The sequence below is a fragment of the Crinia signifera genome, chromosome 6 (genome assembly GCF_055691185.1).
Source record: "Crinia signifera chromosome 6, ASM5569118v1, whole genome shotgun sequence".
Taxonomy (NCBI): domain Eukaryota; kingdom Metazoa; phylum Chordata; class Amphibia; order Anura; family Myobatrachidae; genus Crinia; species Crinia signifera.
In genome coordinates, this window is record NC_139222.1 from 219,612,296 (window position 1) to 219,634,701 (window position 22,406).

At 42.7% G+C, this 22,406-nt stretch overlaps 1 protein-coding gene across 2 annotated transcripts in view; it reads right to left on the bottom strand.

Annotated features, from left to right (window-relative positions):
• Positions 1 to 22,406, bottom strand: part of LOC146008976 (beta-microseminoprotein-like) — a 34,824-nt gene that overhangs the window by 11,953 nt on the left and 465 nt on the right. Inside the window, exons 1-4 of one of the 2 annotated variants that reach the window (XM_083148859.1) lie at positions 19,028 to 19,210; positions 18,800 to 18,856; positions 9,243 to 9,342; positions 4,333 to 4,438 (exon numbers count right to left, since the gene is read on the bottom strand). In XM_083148859.1, the coding sequence (XP_083004985.1) occupies positions 4,333 to 4,438; positions 9,243 to 9,342; positions 18,800 to 18,856; positions 19,028 to 19,195 (431 nt within the window). In that variant the 5' untranslated portion in view covers positions 19,196 to 19,210. Of the gene's footprint in view, positions 1 to 4,332; positions 4,439 to 9,242; positions 9,343 to 18,799; positions 18,857 to 19,027; positions 19,211 to 22,406 lie in introns of those variants that run through there. The other variant, XM_083148860.1, reaches the window with a different exon arrangement.

The following is a 22,406-nucleotide window of genomic DNA, read 5'->3' on the forward strand; positions in this document are numbered from 1 at the left end:
CCACTTCCGGCCTTCACGGACATTGCGATACGTCATATCCGGAAGACGTAGCCGGAAAGAACAGCTGTTGGGGATTTCTAAATCATGTACGGGGATAAAAGAGCCGCCCCGGTCGATGATGACAACACGCTTCTGAGGAAGGGCTCCATTAGCCCGAAAGCGCGCTCAAGCTTATTGTCATCACCGAACGGACCGGACCTGTGGGAGCCGCATCATCTCTGTGGGGAACCATTTGTACATTTGTGGCTGGACCGGCCGGACACCGTTCTACCCAGGATTGGGTGATATGTTTTTATTTGTTTTATCTTATGTGAGTGCACCATTAAACTTTGTTATTCTTTCATAACAAACAGTATTGCACTATCGAGTTCTTCCGTTAGTCCTATAGGTAAAAAACCTGAGGAGGAGAACACAATTCAGATGTGGCCCAAAGACTGGTGATATGCGCATATATGACCCACTTTTGTGAGTGTGCTACTTAATTCAAAATCATCCAGAAATTGTATGACATTACCACACTATGGTCTTTTTTTGTTGCTCTTGTCTTTTGAGTCTTTAGATTATTTATCCATCCGCCTGGTCTTATACAATACCTACTTTGTGTAAGTTCATTTTCATCTCGCCAGTGGGTGTTTCACCAAAAACTTTGTTATTTCTGTATATGCTTTAAAGCTTTTTGTGGTGGAAGCTTTCTTGGTGTCACCCTGGGCAGAGTTGTTTGTTTGCGCTGTGGAGATCAGATATATTTTTCTACCATTTACCATACCTGTCACAATATTTGCAACCCAATTCCCAATCAGTTTTTAATATATTGTATGTATTATTGTATTATTTGTTTTTACATATATATTTTTCACTTTCAATATAAATTGTGTCAATCATTGTAGTGAAAAGGCGCTGCTCTCTTTTGCATCTCTTTTTTTTTTACTATCAATGGTACCTCAAAATGACAGAGACCAAAATGTATACTTCTGATTCCCCCTTATGCTATAGAAATTAAGTTTTTACACATCTGGTAGACGTGACCAAAAATCTACTTTTTCCAGTATAAAGGGGGTTATTCTGGTTTATTCCTTCTGGCAAATTCCTTCTTAGATGGACAAAACCACGTGCACTGCAGGGGGGCAGATGTAAAATGTGCAGAGAGAATTAGATTTGGGTGAGTCATTTTCTGTGCAGAGAAAATACTTACTGCTTTATATTTACACTGCAATATAGATCTCACTTTGAATTAAAACCCCACCCAAATCTAACTCTCTCTGCAAAAGTAGCATCTACCCACCTGCAGTGCACATGGTTTTGTCCATCTACGAAGGAATTTGACAGAAGGACTAAACCAGAATAACCCCCAAAGTTAGGTTCCTTATTTCCTTACATGTTCCATAGGATTCAATTAGTAATGACTATTGCCTAGATGAAAAATCAGCACTTTTCTTCATTTTTTTTAGGATGAAATGGCAAGAAACATGTGAATCGGTGTTCCATGTGTTTTTGACACCTTCCAGGTGAAATTGAAATGTTGTCTATTTTTTGTAATAATGGTAGAATTAAAGAGAATAGTATTGAGTGCGCACAAGTGATTGGAGTGCAGCTTAAGGGGGGTATTCAATCTTCGGGTCACGGCAGACGAGCTTGCTCGCCCGCCGTGACCCAGTCCTGTTCTCGGTCAGCTCGACCGAGAACATGCAGGCGGGATTCAATGTCCCGCCTGCAGCGGGACGAGAAGGGGGCATGGCCGCGAGTTGCGGCCGGGAAGTGACGAGCTGCAGCCGGCAGCTCGTCACTTCCCGGCTGTTCTCGGCAGAACGAGCCCGACAGCTAGAGATGTTGGGCTCGTTCTGCCAGGAAACCCTGTTCAATGCTGTCGGGGAAGACAGCATTGAATAGGGCCCGTCGAGCATCTCCCCCACGGGAGATGCTCGACGGAGATTGAATATCCCCCTTAGACTCAGTACATAAAGGGGTTTATTCTAGTTCACTCTTTCTGACAAAATCCTTCTTAGATGGACATAACCATGTGCAGTGCAGGTGGGGCAGATTTAACATGTGCAGAGAGAGTTAGATTTGGGTGGGGTTTTACTCCAAAGTGAGATCTATATTGCAGTGTAAAAATAAAGCAGCCAGTATTTACCCTGCACATAAACAAAATAACTCACCCAAATCTAATTCTCTCTGCACATTTTACATCTGCCCCCCTGCAGTGCATATGGTTTTGTCCATCTAAGAAGGATTGTGTCAGAAAGAGTGAACTAGAATAACCCCCAAAGTGACATCCAACCACTTCAAAAATACATAGAGTCAAGGAAAACAAGTACAAAGTCAGTAAAGCGCTCCCCAAACACACCATGTGAAGAATACAATAAAAAATACTGTCCCTTTTTAGGAGATTTTCAGCTCTCAAAGCGGCGTGTAAATACTGTAAAAAAAGCCTTGGCTTTATGCAGACCATCCAGCAAGCATATTGCCAAGGGGAGATACACCACAATTTAGTGCAGATGGTTATGGCAATTGGAGTATTATATAGATTTCAGGAACACTCACAAGCTAGCTGTGTATATAATAGCATTCAGAGATATCCCACTGGCAAAACAGCAATTTCCTCAATGCAGGATGTCATCACATGTAAAAATTAAGAGAGAGTGATGGTGCAGATCAGTTAGACAAAACACCTTTTAATTTCACAATTACACTCACATATAGAAGACAAGATAAAAAGCGTATGTGGTATCCCAAAGGCAAACACTGGAACTGGGTGTCACCGATCCGTCCCTGGAGAGAAAAGATGTTGATTTCACTGACCCTCCGGAAAGGTCAGACTCCGGAAACAGGGGGAACGTCCAGTCAGTCAGGCTTAGGGTCCACAAAGTCCTGGTAAGCGCCAAATGCATTTCGGATAAACCTTATTTCGGATAAATTCTTATTTATAATATTTTTTTAAAACTCAATTTTTTATACATATTTTTAATATATATTTTAAGATAATATATATTTTATACCAATCGATCCTGAATTGCTGCTAAAAGAATCATAACCTGCACCTAGCACCTTATTATGTATGTATTTACAGAGAATGGATACTTACACATTGTATTTTCTACCTAGATTGTTATGTGCGTTACAATAAAGCACATCCAAAGCGGTGGAACGCAAAAACCCGGAACTTCTGGGTATTTGGAACGCACCGCCATCTTGGAAACGTAAGTTACACAATGAAACAGCGGCAGGTGCCGGTTATGAAACAGCGGCAGGTGCCGCTTATGGACAGCAATCAACAGGCACATAAATAGCGGCCTCTGGACTTCCTGGGATACGCCATTGAGAAAGGTTTATCCGAAACGCGTTTGGCGCTTACCAGGACTTTGTGGACCCTAAGCCTGACTGACTGGACGTTCCCCCTGTTTCCGGAGTCTGACCTTTCCGGAGGGTCAGTGAAAACAACATCTTTTCTCTCCAGGGACGGATCGGTGACACCCAGTTCCAGTGTTTGCCTTTGGGATACCACATACGCTTTTTATCTTGTCTTCTATATGTGAGTGTAATTGTGAAATTAAAAGGTATTTTGTCTAACTGATCTGCACCATCACTCTCTTTTAATTTTTACATGTGATGACATCCTGCATTGAGGAAATTGCTGTTTTGCCAGTGGGATATCTCTGAATGCTATTATATACACAGCTAGCTTGTGAGTGTTCCTGAAATCTATATAATACTCCAATTGCCATAACCATCTGCACTAAATTGTGGTGTATCTCCCCTTGGCAATATACTTTTTTTTACAGTATTTATACGCCGCTTTGAGAGCTGAAAATCTCCTAAAAAGGGACAGTATTTTTTATTGTATTCTTCACATGCTGTGTTTGGGGAGCGCTTTACTGACTTTGTACTTGTTTTCCTATTTTTTTTAATAGCAACATGGACAAAAATTACTCAAAGCTGCAGATAACACTGGAAAAATTATCAGGATGGTAGAAAATTTGGTGTCTTTAGTTTAAGTTAGGGAGAAGGAGTTAGGGAGAAGGAAAAACACTGACCTTTCACCTACTGACCAATAAACCAACCTCCTTTTATATTTGTGATCTACAGTACCTAATACCTAGGCTGTTCCACTCAAACATGTTGATCATCTCTCACCACCCGCCATGCCCCCTTTTCTCTACCCCAGATTTATATCCTGTATTTGATCTGAGTCAATGTGTTACAATTATTTTTCTATTTTGTTGGGGTTTTTTTGGATGCTGCATTCGGTCATTTTTAAGCCATGGTTGTAATTGGGGCATTTGAATCAATATCAATATAAAAAAATATATATATATTTGGAAAGATTCATCTTACGCTGAGCAACATCTTATTTCTCCACCTAGAGAGCAGCTACAATCCATACAACTCTCTGTCCTCCATGAGCTGCCAACTTTATGGTATTCACCATCCTTGAAACATCCTGGAAACAAAATATATTAACAAAACTTTAGAAACCATTCATGTATACAACATCATGATCATTGTAAAATGTGTGGGAAAGTTAATATAATCTTATATTACCTTTGTTGCTGACATATTGGGTAATTAATCAAATGTCAGAAATCTATTGCAGACTATTGATTTAAAACTGTATAAAGCTGCTATTGTGATTTTATATCTGTGCTATGTCGAGAACTTAGAAATAGTGGGATAGTGTCACTGATCTTACATCTCTTATGTCTGATCAGCACCTTTTGCTGGTGGGGGAGGTGTATTGGGAGGGGCAGTTAAATCAGGATGCACATATGTTTCTTTTGGCTGATATATTCAGTATAGCTTGGGACGCCAGTCCTTCAGGACGCTAGGGATCTAGTATAAGAAGGGTCTAGTTATAAAGGGTCAGCTTTAAATTATTAGCAGCGTTATACCGGCGTTCTACCAAAGGAAACCAAAAGGTAAACAACAAACCAATATTACTTCTGAAGGACTGCATTAAAACCACAAAACTCAGGAACATCATGTGGCCTCAACTCACACATCTGAAGAAGGAATATTTTCCGAAACATGTTATCAGGATGCCATCACGCTGACGGGAGGACTTTGTGACCATCTACCTTTGTCTCTATTCAAGCCTGTGCGGTGGTGCGCACCCTTTGCTATCCCAGGACTTACCATCATATAGCACCACAGCCCACCGCACCACCTCAGAACGGTGAGATAAAGACATTGATTGCCCCCGTTCAGATGTTTGTATGCATTCAATTGCATTATAAAACTGCATTTGCACTTTTGTATGAAAACGTTTTTCTTGTTTTTATTGTTATGTGAAATAAAATTGTTATTCTGGAGATCATAGTGCCCTGAACTGGGTCCAGATCATTTATAGCATATCCACTGCACTGTTATATGCGCCATCTCTGCTGACCATTTCTTCTTACATTTGCTACACCAAACATTGGGTGTTTTTGCTCTTTTTCCGGTCAACAGAGGGCTGCTAATAACATTACAGCTAAAATTGTGCACACAGATACCACCAATCCCCTTTTTCCATTGTCTTCCTTGTATGGCTTGGCCATCTTACAGTGTAACCTTCGTAGTGTGCCCACCATGACTGCCTCATTTAGTGCACTTGTGGATGGGATGAAAAATAAATGGACCTGAGTATACATTGAAATCACCCATTTTGGGTAATTTCTTTTATGGGTAATCTATTCCACCCAGGGTAATCCTACGCAGAGTGCCTAAAATGGCTGCCGCACTTGGTACCTTGTCAGGGTGGAGTACACAACCCATGGAAATGATTATCCAAAATGCTGCACCAATCCTGCATTATGCTTACTGTGTGCTCAAGGCTTTCGTTTGTCTGTGATTTGTCTGTTACTGTACAACCAACATCCTCTGTATTATGTGCATTGTTGTTTAATGTCTGTAAAGTGCCTTGAGTCCTGTTGGAGAAAGTGCGCTATATAAATTAAAATTACTTACTTATCATTTCCCAAAGTGATTAAAGCAATGTAACTATTGATTTGTGTTAATTGTTCTGCTCCATGGTACAAAATAACGTAACCACCAGGTGTTGGGGTAACGCCAGGTCTTAAGTTGGACAAAGCTGCTACAGGAGGCTGGGCAAGGCAAATAAAGGACTGGAGTTAGACTGGGACACAGTTGGAAGGACCAGACACACAATAACTTTAGCACACTTCCATGTGCGACTGGTACAGGACCACTGCGGCAGACAGACAGGCTCTGGAAGTGGAATAGCCGCTAATAGCGACACAAACATATAGGTACATGGACCAGACTGGGGAAGAGTGCCAGTAGCAGAGTAGCAGATTTATTGACACATAAGCACAGGTATATCCGATTCCACATAGAAGCTCAATAAGAGCAGTTACATAAAGGACACAATAATACAGCAGTTTATACACAAGACAAACAGAAGCTTACTATGAGCAGGTACAGACAGGGCAAGTTTTATCAAACAGGACTAAAGCAGAAGCTCTATTAGAGCCAGTGACATGTAGTGGTTGGTGAGGCTCTGGCTTGGTGGAGCCAGCGCCGGGTTGTGAACACTAAATAGACTGTGCCTGACTCCCTGCAGTGCCTGAAACATCTGTTAAAGAAAGGAATCCTCTCCTGTACACAGGCCATTATTACATGCACAATCAGCAGCGCTACACTGGTGGTGGCTGAAAGCTTGGGCTGTCAGTGCCACTGTACTCAACAGGCATGATGTGGTCTCTGCAGGCTGTTGTGCGGGCTCCGTCGCTGCACCAGGGGTATGATATATATATGAGTGGAGGCACTCACCTCAGCAGCTGCAACGGGGACAGCACATTGGTTACTATCATGGACGTCAGAACATTTTTATAGGTTGGAGGGCAAAATATTCTCTCATTCTGGCACTCCTAAAATTTAAAATGTTGCTCCCTACGGTTTTATGAAACAGACAGAATGACACAGTAAAATGCCAGATCTGCACTACGGGTCTAAGTCATGTCTGTACACATATACGGTACCTATTATTTTTAAGCTACCAAATTTCCATTGCAGAAGTCCTCAGTAACTATGTACACATCAAGGTGCTAGGGTGTTCGGCACCCACCAATAATTCATAAATACACGTAACAGCCGCAAAAAGGGATGTGCTCTTACAAGGAAAGTGTGTGGACACAGAATATTGCCTCCAATTCAAAGTATGCTGCACAGTAGCAGAAGCTTATTCAGATTACACCACTATAATTCATATTGCACCATATTGTAGTTCCCCTTATACATGTTACATCATACATTAGTACCCCTTGTACAAAATGCCACAATAGTGGGCACAGACACACAATTCCTTAACAAAGTCTACCCATGTCAATCAACAAATACAATGGGTTAAATTTGCTAAGATGTGAAATACACTTCACAGGTCATGTTGCTATGGGCAACCAATCAGAAACTACTTCTTATTTATTTACCACCCTCTAGAAGATAGATAGAAGGTAGACAGGATGTGATTGGGTGGCCATAGCAACATGACCTGTGAAGTGTATTTCACATCTCAGTAAAAATATCTCAAATGTTCAGTTATTAAAAAAAATAAAATAAACATAAATACATTAATTAAACATTTGTGCAGGAGGTGAGCAGTTAAAAGTTTCCCATTCTAAAATTAGGTACACACTGGGCGTTATGCTGTCTGGCTAGATGGATCAGACCAACATATCGCTCAACTGCACTTGCAATGATGGTAGGTTTGATGTGCTGAACAATCAAATGTGGAAGTAACAGTACATTTATTAATAACAGTAGTGAATTTTCATTATATAATTGCCTTCTGCCCATATTGGCTTTTTCTGGTATCTGCATATGAAAAATGTGAGGTGGCAAGTTAATTTTAACTGTACTGAATTTTTTTTTGTTTAAAATGTTGCCCTAAATGGGCATTACAGACGGTGTAATGGTTAGCATTACTGCCTCACAGCGCTGAGGTCATGGGTTCTATTCCCACCATAGCCCTTACTGTGCGGAGTTTGTATATTCTCCCTGTGTTTGTGTGGGTTTACTTCGGGTACTCCGGTTTCCTCCCACAATCCAAAAATATACTGGTAGGGTAATTGGCTTCCAACAAATGAACCATAGAATGTCTGTGTTTGCATGTACATTTGGTAGGGAATATAGATTGTAAGCTCCACTGGGGCAGGGACTGATGTGAATGTTTGAATATTCTCTGTACAGCGCTGCCGAATATGTGTGTGCTATTTAAGAAACTGTTAATAAATAAATAAATGACCATTACAGACCAAAATTACATATGCTGGCATCATATGAGAAAACATTACATAATTTCATCAACAGTTATTAATACAATAGTATTAGAATTGGGTGACAGTGACCCCCCCCCCTCCCCCCTCACAAAAAAAAATTTGTGGGCACAGGACAGCCCCACTCCATAGAATACAGTGTATGGGTCAAGGTAGAGGCACAGGACAGGCAATAACTTACCTACCCAAGCACACATTGCAACTTCATTCAGGCAATCCGATGGTGCCCCCAATATTGATGACCAGGACCTGGGCCTTGCTGGCTAAGATGCTCATACACTCCATTGAGCCATGCAGGTTGTGGATCCTGGGCAGCTGTCTTTCAGGGTGTCCGGTGGGTTGGACAGTGTGTACACCGTGCCCTGGATGCAAGAGGCAAACATGGACTCTTTCTCCAGGAGGAGCATTGGGCTATGCCTCAGAGTGGGGTTTGGTGGTGCTCCAGATCTCCTTGGAGGCAGAGCTGAGGCAAGAGCAGTTTACATGCTGCTTCCCATGTCCCATACTGCACTGAGATCTGCTCTACTGCCAGCAGGAGTAAACTGTGGGAGTGTTAAGGCCGTTGACCCCAGCTGCCAGCACCACTGCCTATTATATACTGTGACAGCAGAAGGCAACAGCAACAGTCATCATCTATGAGAATGCAGGCGGAGAGGAGCCGGCAGGTTGCAGCAGAACTGGCGGCCCAGCGGCAGGAGCACTGGAGAAGTCAGTGGACATCTGTTTGTAGAAATGGCACTGGAAATTCCTCAGTGACAGGGGCATGCTTTCATATAGGCAAAAAGCATGTCCCAGTCACTGAGGCACTTCTATAGGTGCCGCTTATATAGCTTTTTTGAATGGGCTTTTAAAGCCCAGTGCTCAGCCATGCCCACTGCCCTACCATGCACTTGTCGGAAATTGCATTGTACTGTAATTTATGTACACTTTGGCTATAATATTATTCTCATTCATTTGTCAGTATAAACTTACCCTCTGGATCCTCTTCCTCTTTAGGAGGTTCTGTCAGGCAAGCGGCATTGCACACAGTGAAAAGGACACCGGCACTCAACACAAGACCCGCAATATATTTCTGGAATTCAAATGAAAGAAAAATACTCATAAAAACAAAAGTCATTTTAATGACTTCACATTGTCAGACTGGAGTTTTAGAAAAAAATGTTTTGTACAATCACTGTGTAGGGAATCCAATACAAATGTAATAATACACAGTACCAGTGCCTTTTTTCTTACCCATGGTCTGTAGCTCCCCCCCCCCAAGGATAATCCGCAACATTGCTCAGTCTTAGTGAAGCTAGATGCTGTATGTGAGTCTGAACTGGCTTCACTTTGACTCCCAGTGACTCCCTCCTATGGCGAGGTAGGAGCCTCCGCTGCTCAGGACCAATGATTCTAGTTGATGTTCTCATGCTGCTAGATAAAGCAATTGTTCCTGCTTTCACACTTATTCCTGAACGATCGGAAGAGGCCAAATTTAGCCCATTATGATGGTGCATTTCTGCGCATGTGCCAACCCCAGCACCAAACTGCTGTGGCGATTTACACACTCGCCAGGTCCTTTGTTGCGGGGAGGGAGGGCAGGGGGCGGACAAAGGCAGAAATGGGGCAGGAGAATTTGGCGGCCATCAAATGATTTCCCCAGCCTTTGGAAATTTAAGTCATTCTGAACTGACTTTTATTTCCTCCGCAAATCGCATTAGACGGGGAAGACATTGGCTCGACTGTATTCCCATGGGAACGCCCAGCGTTCTTATGGGGACGCCCATTGAATGATTTCTCCTGCTAGCGACCACATATGGGGGCATATGTTAGTGAATACATCCCCTCGCATGGTACCAAGGGGATTTGGCGATGGTCTCAACACCCAATAAGCAGCGATTTTCTCTGTTTACCGAGCCAACATGAATCACCCCCTTAGGGTATATTTTCTTTAAACCTGAAATTCAAAAGCATCAGGCCTAATTCAGATGTGGTTGGAGCTGCACCCTGTGCCACAAAGTACAGATTATCATGTGCAAACAGATCCTGCGACACAGAATGGGAGAGGGAAGAGACCGGTGATGGCGCTGGACCTCGGGAACGTCCAGCATTTAAGGGCATCCCCATGAAAATGCATTCCCATTGGACGTCAGCTCCGAGCCCGCCTTCCTGGATTTGCAGAGGAAATAAACGTCCATTTCTACTGACTTTTATTCCTCTGAAGGCAGGAGAAAGCATTTGATGGTCGGCGACCATCGAATGATTTCTCCTGCTAGCGGACGCATGTTTGCCAACACATCCTCTCGCATGGTCCTGAGGGGATTCAGTGGTGGGTGTTTGGCGAGGTGGCATTAAGCCGCTCGGTAAGCAGCGAATGACCGCTGCTTACCGAGCGGTGTTGAATCACCCCCTTAATCCATTGAAACAAGGGAGCATTCTAGTGATAATTTCACCAAACTCCCGTAGAAAAAAATACAAAAAAGTATTTGCTGTGCTGTGTTTAGAATTGGGGGCACGTAAACGCTCAACCAGGGGTGTTCACTTGCTACCCTCCCCACCAGACCAGCATACAGCAGGGTGTACTAGGCTGTCGCTGCTTCCCGCTCTTGGTGGCCCTGCTATCATTACAAAGCAGATCTTAGATCTATTGAGCACTCCAATCCAACTCTTCATCTTTGTAAGTAGCGGCAGTGCGAAAATATGCAAATGCCACAGGACTCCCGCCGTGAGTAACAAAAAATACCCATTGCAGGCTTCTTTGAGCTGCTGCTTCAACCAATCGACTGTTTGATCATCAGACATCTGAGTAACCTTTAGGTGTAGTGGAAACAGCAGGATATACTTAGTTGGAAATAGACAGACACATAACCGTTATGAAACAGCCAGATCAAGGGACTGGTAAACATATAGTACATGCCCAAAATTTACTGGGTGCTATTGATCCCTTAATACAGTGATGACTGTTTAAGAATGGTGTATCATTGTACATATACCACAGAGCCACCTGCCAGTCCAGCAGCATTGCTACAGAGATCACATGATGGAAAATTTTGTCCAGCAAGCAGCCACCAGGTGGGGAGTGTGGATGCTGTGGGTCGTACGATCACTGCTGGCCACAGTGATTGGGATTCAGAGCCGCAGCTACATAAAAAAAGAAATAAGTGCAGTGCTTGAACCGGTATACCGGCATAATGAAGTTTGCCGATATATCACTGTATACTGTCAATCTTTGAGCAGCGTGTGTGTGTGTGTGTGTGTCATTTATTGGCTGTAATTCATCCATGTACTGTATGCAGTACATGGGTGCTGGGAGGTGTGACAGTGAAAGTAAAGTGGTAGGGCAATAAACATCTTATTGCTTTACCTCTTTCACACTGCACCTATAACCCGGGTCGACCTGGGCCGTGGTGCGGTGTGAAAGGACCAAACTGAATATTCTGGGTCAACGAACCCAGCATTTCAACCCGGGTTATAAGAAGGGTTAAACCAGGGTTGCCCTGTGTATAATGGGTGGCCCAGGTTAATTGTCAAAATCCCAGGTCCGACCCGGCTTAGCGAAGTGAAAGTGGTATCAGTCTGGTACATGCTAAGTAATACTTATATTGGCATTTTGCTCAAATGGCCGATATATCATGAGCCCATCACTGTATGTGTACACCCAGTACTGTATGTCTGTGAAAAAGGTCAAAATATCTAAAGTGGCACAGAGAGGGGGCATGGGTCCTCTTTACCCAGGCCCGGGCATGTTGGGTCCCGGTGTGGGCCTGGGTCCCGCTACACCCCTCCCTCCCATAGCAGGGAGACTTTGGGAAGGTAGAGTGAGGACTGACTGCTTCTTTAGAGAGAGTATGTATAGACACTCTCTCTGAAGAACCCGCTGACGCTTACTGCAGGAGGGGAAATGCATTAACCCCTTCCTGACAGAGCCAGTTTTTGCGTTCCTGACAGAGCCCTTTTTTTCAAATCTGACATGTATCACTTAAGTGGGGATAACTTTTTTTTGCTTTTACTTATCCCAGTGATTTTGAGATTGTTTTTTCGTGACACATTGTACTTCAAGTTAGTGGTAAATTTTCGTCGATACAGTCTGTGTTTTTTTGTGAAAAATACCAAAATGTCGGAAAAAATGGAAAATTTTGCGATTTGCAAAATGTTACATTTTCTGCTTGTGAGACAAATAATCTTACCACTCAAAATAGTTAATAACTAACATAGACCATATGTATACTTTATGTTGCCATCATTATTTCAACCTCATTTTCATTTTTTTGGACACTAGGAGGCTTAAAATATGAATAGCAAATTCTCAAATTTTCAAGAAAATTTCAAACTCTGATTTTTTTAGGGACCAGTTCAGTTCTGATGTGACTTTGAGGGACTTGTATGTGAGACACCCCCATAAATTATGCCATTTCAAAAACTGCACCCCTCACAGTATTCAAAACAGCATTTTGGAAGTTTGTTAACCCTTTAGGTGTTTCACAGGAATTAAAACAAAGTGTAGGTGAAATTTCAAAATTTCTTTTTTTTAGCAGATTTTCAATTTTAATACATTTTTCTAAGGAACACAGTAGATTTTACTAGAGAAATGTGACCAAAAATTGATTCCCCCAATTCTTTTGCTTTCATAAATATCCTATATGTGGCCCTAGTGTGCACGGTGACCAAACCACAGGCTTCATAATAGAAGGAGCACCTACTTGATTTTGGAGCCTCCTTTTTATGAGATTATTTTTTAGGCACCATGTAGGTTTCTAGGCACCATAAGATGCTAAATGTTAGGAACCTCCCCCACAAGTGACCCCATTTTGCAAACTACACCCTTCAGGGAATTCATTTAGGGGTATAGTGTACATTTCAAACCCCCAGGGGTTTCACCAATTTTGATACAACTGGGCTGTGAAAATGAAAAAATTAAATTTTTCATTTTCACAGCTCAGTTGTATCAAAATTGGTGAAACCCCTGGGGGTTTGAAATGTACACTATACCCCTAAATGAATTCCCTGAAGGGTGTAGTTTGCAAAATGGGGTCACTTGTGGGGGGGTTCCACTGTATGGGTGCTTCAGGGGTCATTCAACCAGAATCTGTGCTGCAAAATCCAAATATCACTCCTTCCCTTCTGAGTCCTGCCATGCACCCAACTGGTATTTTTTGGTCACATGTGAGGCATTGCCATACTCGGGAGAAATTGGGGCACAGATTTTGGGGTGCTTTGTCTCCTTCATTCCTTGTGAAAATGAAAAATTTTGAGCCAGATCTGCATTTTTGTGTAAAAAAATGTAATTTTTTATAATGTAATATTATTATACTGATTTTAGGATTATGTATTTTATTTGTATTCATTGTTGATTATGAATGTATTGTATCAGAACTGGTAGGCAACTGCCTTGCACATTGTTTTATTGACCCCATCTTGTTTTACTTTATTTAATTGTTCATTATCTTATTTATTTGACTTGTGATGTTATGGGTTTTATGATATTGGCCGGGATGTAATGGAAGCTAATTTTAGTCGACAGGTAAAAGTTGCTCAAAGTCAACGTTAGAATGTCAACTGTTTACCAGAACTCGGACAATGTAACACTCCGAATGCAAATCGGCTCTGACTTCTGATGGTATTTTTAGAGTAGGAAGCATCTGAATTTTTTAAGACAACCGGAATGCACCATATACAGGTACACCGCTGATTTTCCAGCAACCGGTGGTCCGGAATCTCCTTTAATCCGGACACATCAGGTCCCAGGGGGAAATTATTATTGATAGGTTGTTAGATGTAGAAGGGACTATGGGAGTCTGTGGGAGCTTGGATTATCTGCACGCACAAGACAAGCTGCGGATTGGTACTACGGAGGTCACACTGAGGGGGGCTCTCTGCTTTCTGAAGGTACCACCGATAATCCGTCAAATTTGGTAATCCAGCTCAGTGCTGGAACAGACTATGCCGAGTAATCGCTGTTCAACCTGTAGTGTAACAGTTGCAGACAGGGATGTAATGGCGGCCGAGTTAGAAAGTCAGACAAATATAGAGATGGATTTTTTTTTTTTTGAGGGGGTCATAAGTTTTATTCAACAATGTTTACGTTCACTTACAAGTAAGCAATTAGGTACATTTGTAACAAACAAACATTTTTCAAATTATTTGTAACTTTCAATTGCAAAATATACTTTGACCTGTCAAAATAGGTCATGTACTGTACAAATGCATCTTATGCGCATCGCTGTGCAATATGGATGTACAAGCAGCATCTATGTAATTGTGACTGTATCTGCATAAAACATGTTCTGCCAAAGTGTATCCTAGCCAAGCAGTGTAACATACAGTCATTTGGAATGCAGCTGGACACTATTTACAATTGGTGACTGCAGAATAATTGTATATTTCACAAAATTGGACCAAAAATGGCTCCTACTACATCCCGATTCCTGGCCATTGTGTTTATCCATTGCACTGTAATGCATAGTTAACAGTTATCTTAAGATTATTTATAGCTGTAATTTAGTAATTTGTGATAAAGTATAATTTTATGTAAAAAAAAAGACAAATAATAAAACCGGTAGCTTTTTTTTCTGACAGTGTGCTTTACACTGACCAAATATATTTTCAACTCTTTGTAAAAAAAGCTCCTGTACTATTGGCTCGGCAAGGTAATTATTAGCTGAGTGTTTGCTGTAGTCGTTTGATCATTAAACAAGAAAAAGACATACAACCAGCAAAGATTGGGGATGACCGGGGTGTTTAATTTCCAGAGCATAATGTTACTTTGTAGTGGTCTACATACAGTAAACCTTTCTGATCCAACCATGAATAATTGTCTTTGACCTACTACTACATATTACAATCATGACAGCTTTTCTTTATAACATGTGAATATTAGATCAATGGTTCAGTTTTTGTAAAATTAATTAACAAACATATCGGGGGAAATTTATTAAAGGAAATTTGTAAAAAAATTGGGGTATTTGTATCCAGAAATACACTTATTTTTGACATTTACTATCCCGAAAATACAGCAATTCATAGCACATCAATACGAATACGAATTGCCGTATTTTCGGGATATTAAATGTCAAAAATAAGTGTATTTCTGGATACAAATACACCTATTTTTTACAAATTTCCTTTAGTAAATTTCCCCCATCATCTCTAATGTTAAATATTTTGATTATCTGAATGCAGAGGAGTAGCTAGGTGACATGGTGCCCGGAGCAACGGTATGTTTTGGCACCCCCAACCCACCCAGTCATCTTTCCTTCTTATAGTAATGTTCCTTACACATTATTAGATTAGATTAGATACAGCTTTATTGTCATCACCCTAAATTAGGGCGGCAAAACTCAGTTTACCATCCATCCACATACGTACATACTGTACAATAAAATCTGAATGATCCACGTACAAATAACAATAAAACTTAAGTCCCATTAACTCTCCCCCCATGACCCTAATTAGCATTTAGTTCTAAAATAGCCCTAGGAAAGAAACTATTCCTCATCCTACTGGTCCTACTCCTCATACAACTAGTATCTGCCTGAAGGTAAAAAGACAAACAACCCATTAGCCGGGTGGGTTCTATCTTTTAAGATATTGAGCGCCCTACACAGACAGCACTTTCTCTGAATATCATCATCAGCAGGGAGAGTAGTACCCATTATCCGTTGACCTCTGTATTAGCTTCCATTCTGCAGCGGTACAATTTCCATACCAGACGGAGATACAACTGGTCAGAATACTTACCACTGCACAGCGATAGAAATTTACCAATATGCGTAGTGGCAATTGTTGTTTTTTTCAGCATCCTAAGGAAAAAAGGTGTTGATGGGCCTTTTTTTACCAGACACTTAATATTAGTTGACCATGTTAGGTCCTCAGAGATATGAGTACCCAAAAATTTAAAACTAGAGACACGGTCAACATTACTCCCACTAATCTTTACCGGCCTAACCGGGTTAGATTTTTTCCTGCGAAAATCCACCGCAATCTCTTTAGTTTTACTGGTGTTAAGAAAGAGATTATTGGCACAACACCACTCAGCCAAATGCTGAATCTCATCTCTATTTGCCGTTTAGTTGTTGTTGTCAATAAGGCCTATTAATGTTGTATCATCGGCAAATTTAATAATGATATTGGAATTGTAAACCGGCTTGCAGTCGGACGTAAAAATAGAATAAAGGAACGGGCTTAATACACAACCTTTTGGTACCCAATTATTCAGCGTAACTGAGCCTGAACTGTCTGTCCCTGCTCTAACCACCTGTGGCCTATCACTTAAAAAGTCCCCTATCCAATTACACATGGAACTGTCAATCCCCAAGTCCAGAGACTAGTCTTGCTGGTACAGATAGGGCAGGCCTTATGCTTGCTGGCGAATCACCAGCAGCATGCTGCTGGCGATCCGCCAGCAACACGGCGCGCCATCTGACTGAGACGCGCGTACGTCCCCCACGCACGTGCGTCTCAGTATCCGGGCGGCCGGCGGGCGAGGCGGACGCAATACTGTCCGCCTCCCGCTCGAGGGGGGCTGGGGGGACCCGAGGAGGCTGTGGGGGGGTGCGGGCGCCCGGTGTGGGCACCGGACGACCGTCGGAAGGGGACGGCAGCACCGTCGGAAGGGGACGCGCGCGCACCTCGTGCGCGCGCGTCCCCTTCCGACACACAGATGGCGCGGGAGCAGGGAATGGCGAATGGCGTCGCCATCGCCATCCCCTGCAAAGATGAGCCCGGCCCCATCTGTATCACCGTATTGAACGCCAAACTGAAATCGACAAACAACAGTCGGACATACGTGTTATTTTTATCCAGATGTGATAATACAAAATGCATCAGCAAAGAGACTGCATCATCAATGCTGCGATAAGCAAACTGAAATGGATCCAAAGATGGTAATAGACCAGCCTTCAGATGTATTAACACCAACTGTTCAAAATACTTCATGACTATCGGTGTGAGAGCAACAGGACGATAATCATTCAAATTTATCAACCCAGAATTTTTTGGCACCGATATTATAGTAGTGCTTTTACAGCAAGCAGGCACAATCGACGCAGATAGGGACAGATTGAAAATGTCCGTAAATACCCCCGTCAACTGCTCAGCACATGCCCTCAGCACCCATCCCGGTTTACCATCTGGTCCAGCCGACTTAATTGCATTGATTTGGCTTAGACCAGCTAGGACCTCTGCAGATGTTAATACAAGAGATTGGCCAGAGGAAGGCAGTCTAGTCACCCTTTCACTGTTGTCTCTATCGAACCGTGCATAGAAATGGTTCAACTCATTTAGAGAGGAGATATCCATAGCAAGTGCTGAGCTAGTTTTATCTGCCTTATAGTTGCTGATAACCCGGATACCCTGCCATAAACGGCGGGGATCAGATCTTGCCAAATGCTCCTCTATCCTTAGCTTATAGCAGTGTTTAGCCCCGATAATACCTTTCTTCAGATTCGCCCTAGCTGTACCATAGGCTACTTCCCTAAAGGCAGTGTTACGGGCCCTTAGCAGAAGCCGAACCTCCCTATTCATCCATGGCTTCTCATTCGGATATACAGTAATCTTTTTCCAGGTGGTGACACTATGCCACACAAATTGTAATGGCCATTACAGAATATGCCACACAATCTGTAATGCCCGTTACACATTATGACCCACACCATAATGCCTTTAGACTTTATGCCACAAACCGTTATGCTTAAGTAACTTTATGCCACACACCATAATGCCCATTGCACATACCACACACCAATTAATTTTTATGCCACACACCATAATGCTCCAGGTTAACTCTTTACACGCAATGGTGTAATTATAAATTTTGCAACCCCTCCCATGGCACTTTAGTGACACAAAAGGCCCATACACACTTGATGATTTTGAGCTGAAAATCGATCATTTTGGCAGTTTTGAGCTATTTTCAGCTGAAAATTACCTAGTGTGTATGAGCCACCGTTGGCAGACTAGCGATGATGCGTGCTCCCGCATCATCGCTAGCAAAGTCCACCATCTGCTGGTTTTACCAGCATGCCAGCGATGATGGATGGTTTTTCATCCATTATCGCTGTGTGTACGCAACGCGGTCTGAAAGATTATACACTTTTTAGTCCGTGGACCGCCCCAAGCCTCCCCTTCTCCCTCCCCTTCTCCCTCCCCCTGCTCCTTACTCACGCCGCACTTGAACACCCGCCCAGCCTCCCATCAGTCCGTCCACTCTCCCTCCTTTCCTTCTGCCTGTACGTCCACATCCCCCTCCTGCCTGTACGTCTGCTGCTGTTCCACCCCCTCCACCACCTTCCGAACACTGCCACCGCTCACCTGCTCGCAAGCAGCTCCATCACCCCAGCGGGAGCGCAGGCAGAATAAATAATAATAATAATAATTATATATATATATGTGTGTGTGTGTGTGTATATATATATATATATATATATATATATATATCGAATGGAACAGGCGTGAACCCCTGCGCCAAGTGTATATCAAACAAGTCACCAGTTGAACAAATTCCCCAGTAAATCAACCGAGGAAATACCAGCACCAAAGTTAGTTTTTTCAACCTGCAGCTGCTTCTCTCTATAGGGTGAAGTCTCTGGAATCCACAGAGAGGAAGAGATCTAGGAGAAGGCAGAGCGAAGGCGCTTCATGGTGCAATATCACTTATAAACCATTTTAATGGACAATAGTAAAATCCTGGTACAGGCAAATACAGACTCGTACCATAAGTAAAAGCACTGTGGACTGGGTACCACAAGGTTTAAAATGTAGCCAAAGGCTAAGCTGCTCACACTTAGGCGCTGGAACAAGGAACCACCAAGGACACCGCTATGCTGGCTTGCAGGGAGGCGTGCAGTGGTCACCAGGAACCAGACGTCAGCTGTGAGATGGGTAGGAGCATCGTAGGCCACGCCCTGACGCGTTTCGTCGTATATATACACAGCAAGGTTCCCAGACATCCAAACAGGTCCCCAGGAACAACACGTCACTGCAGCATCTCCAACATGAAGAATCTTTAATGCATAGCCTCAACGGCTCGTTTCAGGGAATTTGATAAAGGGGTAAATTCCCCGAAACGAGCCGTTGAGGCTATGCATTAAAGATTTTTCATGTTGGAGAGTCTGCAGTGACGTGTTGTTCCTGGGGACCTGTTTGGATGTCTGGGAACCTTGCTGTATATTTATACTACAAAGGCACGCAGCGCTGGTTGTGATTTTCATGGAAATTGCCGGTCCATTGCCTGGATATATATATATATGTGTATTAAAAAGCCATGCAAAATGACACCCAATATATATTATATATATACACACACACACACACACACAGTATCTTTTTGCACCACTCAGTTGTGAGGAAGCCACTGAAGTTATACACAGGCGGAGAAAGGGGGTGCCGGACGCGTTCCCGACAGTCGGGATCCCGACAGTCATTTACCCGACGTCGGGATCCGCTGATCATAAACAGCCTGTCCCAGTGACCGCAATCTCATTGCCGCTGATACATCTATAGGAGCGGACATTATCTGTATTTGGTTGGCGAATAGCTCTCTCCACAAACATCAGGAGAGCACCTCCATTCAATCAGAAGGTAAATTGTTCATATGAAATTGGACATTGCTTGAGCTGGTTATAACCACCACCAAAGAGACTTTTCATCAATTCTGTGCAGGACTGGTAAACATAAAATGCCTTGCAGATCAGTTAAAACCAATTGATGCCTTAATTTAAAACCATTCTAGCCTCATACCAGATGTTGCGAGACTAATTGATATGCCTCTTTATGTTATGTGTTGTACGTCTTGTTGTGTGGTATGTGATTAATTGTTTATGAAGTGCACTTCTCATTGTTTATATATGTGATACTTATATTTATATTTTGATAAATTTTATCATTTAAACACATTGCTAATTATTGTGCTGAGCACGACTGCGCCCCTTGAAAGTACATGTCAGTGTAAATTGGATGTCCTTTTTCCTTTCCTTGTCTTGTTTCGAGGTACACAACCTCTGACAAGGGGCAGCAATAGTGCGCAGCGATTGGGATATTTTAATTACATAGAACCAGTGCTCCTATTTGCCATCTTTGGCTTACCTACACATGCTGGTTGCCAGGGGTAACATGCTTGTTGCCTGTGATTCCATACTTGTTGTCAAGGGGGATTATATGGTAGTTGCCATAAGGGATTACATGCTTGTTGCCAAGGGTATCCATTTTCTTTGCCATAGGGGTTCCATGCTTGTGGCCAGGGGTTCCATGCTCGTAGCCAGGGGAGATTACATGCTCGTTGCCCAAAGGGAGCTAAATGTGAGTTGCCCCGGAGGAAATAAATTTGTTTATTGTTTATCCCCTGCCAGATGCTGACCGCCCATCTGCTGCGGAGGCACAGAGTCTCTGACAGCATTAGAGACCCTGTGCCCCTCCAAAGATGGCCGCCCCCACAAAGGAGACAGCCGCTAGAGGTCCTCCTGCACCTCTAGCATCTGTCAGTATGACAGATGCTAGAACTAAGGGAGTACCTCTAGCTTGTCTTCTCTGTGGCAGCGGACGGGGTGCAGGGTCTCTGTAATACTGTCAGAGACACTGCACTTCCGCAGCAGATGGGCGGTCAGCATCTGGCAGGGGAAAGGGCCGAAGCGGACGGGCGGTCGGCATCAAGAGGGCAGATCAGCGGGCAACAAGTGTGGTTCCTGGGCACCCTGCTACTCTTTGGCGCCCGGAGCTTGCGCTCCGTCGGCTCCACTCTCCCTATGCCCCTGTCTGAATGTAATCCATACACAGTATCAGAGCAGTTACTGACAAATTATTTAATGCCTTATATTTAGTATCTGTCAGACTGACACAGATGTATTAATACCCTTTTATACCCAAATCCCAGATCCGACCCGGCATTTGGAACACAGATCCAAGCCAGGTCGGATCCGTTATTTGCACCGTTTACACTGCGGTGCCTACTCGCAGTGTAAACGGAGGCGGCGCTTGGAGATGACATCCTCTACAAGCACCGGGACCGGCGATCCCCCCCGCTAGGGCCACCGATTGTCACGCTGGGGGCAAGCCCAACACCAAGGTAAGCTGCTGGGCTGCCACTGACGCGGGTCCACAAGGGAATAACCTAGGTTTCTGCGGCGGTGTAAAAGGGGTATTAGTGATTGTCTGATATCATGTTGATGTAAATAAGTAGCTGTGCCCTCTTCATCCAGACTCTGATGAATTAATTTGCCTGATCTGGTAACCGGGCAGCACAGGTGTTAGATATTCACTATTATTTTAATTTTGTTTATGTAAATCTAAATCTGTGTAGGTTTTTAAATGTAATATGTGGACCATTTGTAGGGACAAGAATTGATGCCAATGAATATACTGTAACGTAATGCCAACATCCAGCTCCATCTATCTGCATCCCACCTGTGTTTTCTGTTTCCTTGTGTTAAAACTTTGATGATTGATTTCCCTACTTACTACTTACATAAATAACTTAACATAACATTGGAAGTAGTAATAATAACAATAGTACAGTACATAAACTTCCACGCACAATAAGACTCTCCACTAGCCTCCAAACTTTCAAGCATTCCCTGAAAACTCACCTCTTCAGGCAAGCCTACCATATTTAAGTCCCATATGCATAACCCTCTGAGGCACTTCTGTATTATATAGCTTCCCTTCTGTAACTTGGTGGGACTGCTATGCTATTACTGGTGCTTGTCCTTGTGTTTCCCTCCTATATCCCTATAGATTGTAAGCTTGCAGCAGGGCCCTCCTACCTCCAAGTCTGTCTGTTATTACCCAGTTTGTTTTATCTGTGTATACAATTGTAAAGCGCAATGGTAACTGCTGCTCTATATAAGAAACTGTAAATAAATAATAAATAAACTATATAGAGATATATTAATAATGATACAGTAATTATATTTTCCTGCTTATTGTACTTCATAGTTAGAAACGACAATTTTTGTATGATTTATCACATAGGATATTATCACATCACTCATTAAAATGTATAATAATGAAATTCTTTTGTGTGATATTGACTGTTGATTTTTTTTTTTAAATACTATAATACTGTAGCCATAAACTCCCTGAAAACATCCATTAAAGTCAACTGAAATGTATCTGTTCAGTCTAAGATAGTATTACCAGGGGTTAAAGTGAGGGGGAACTGGGGGG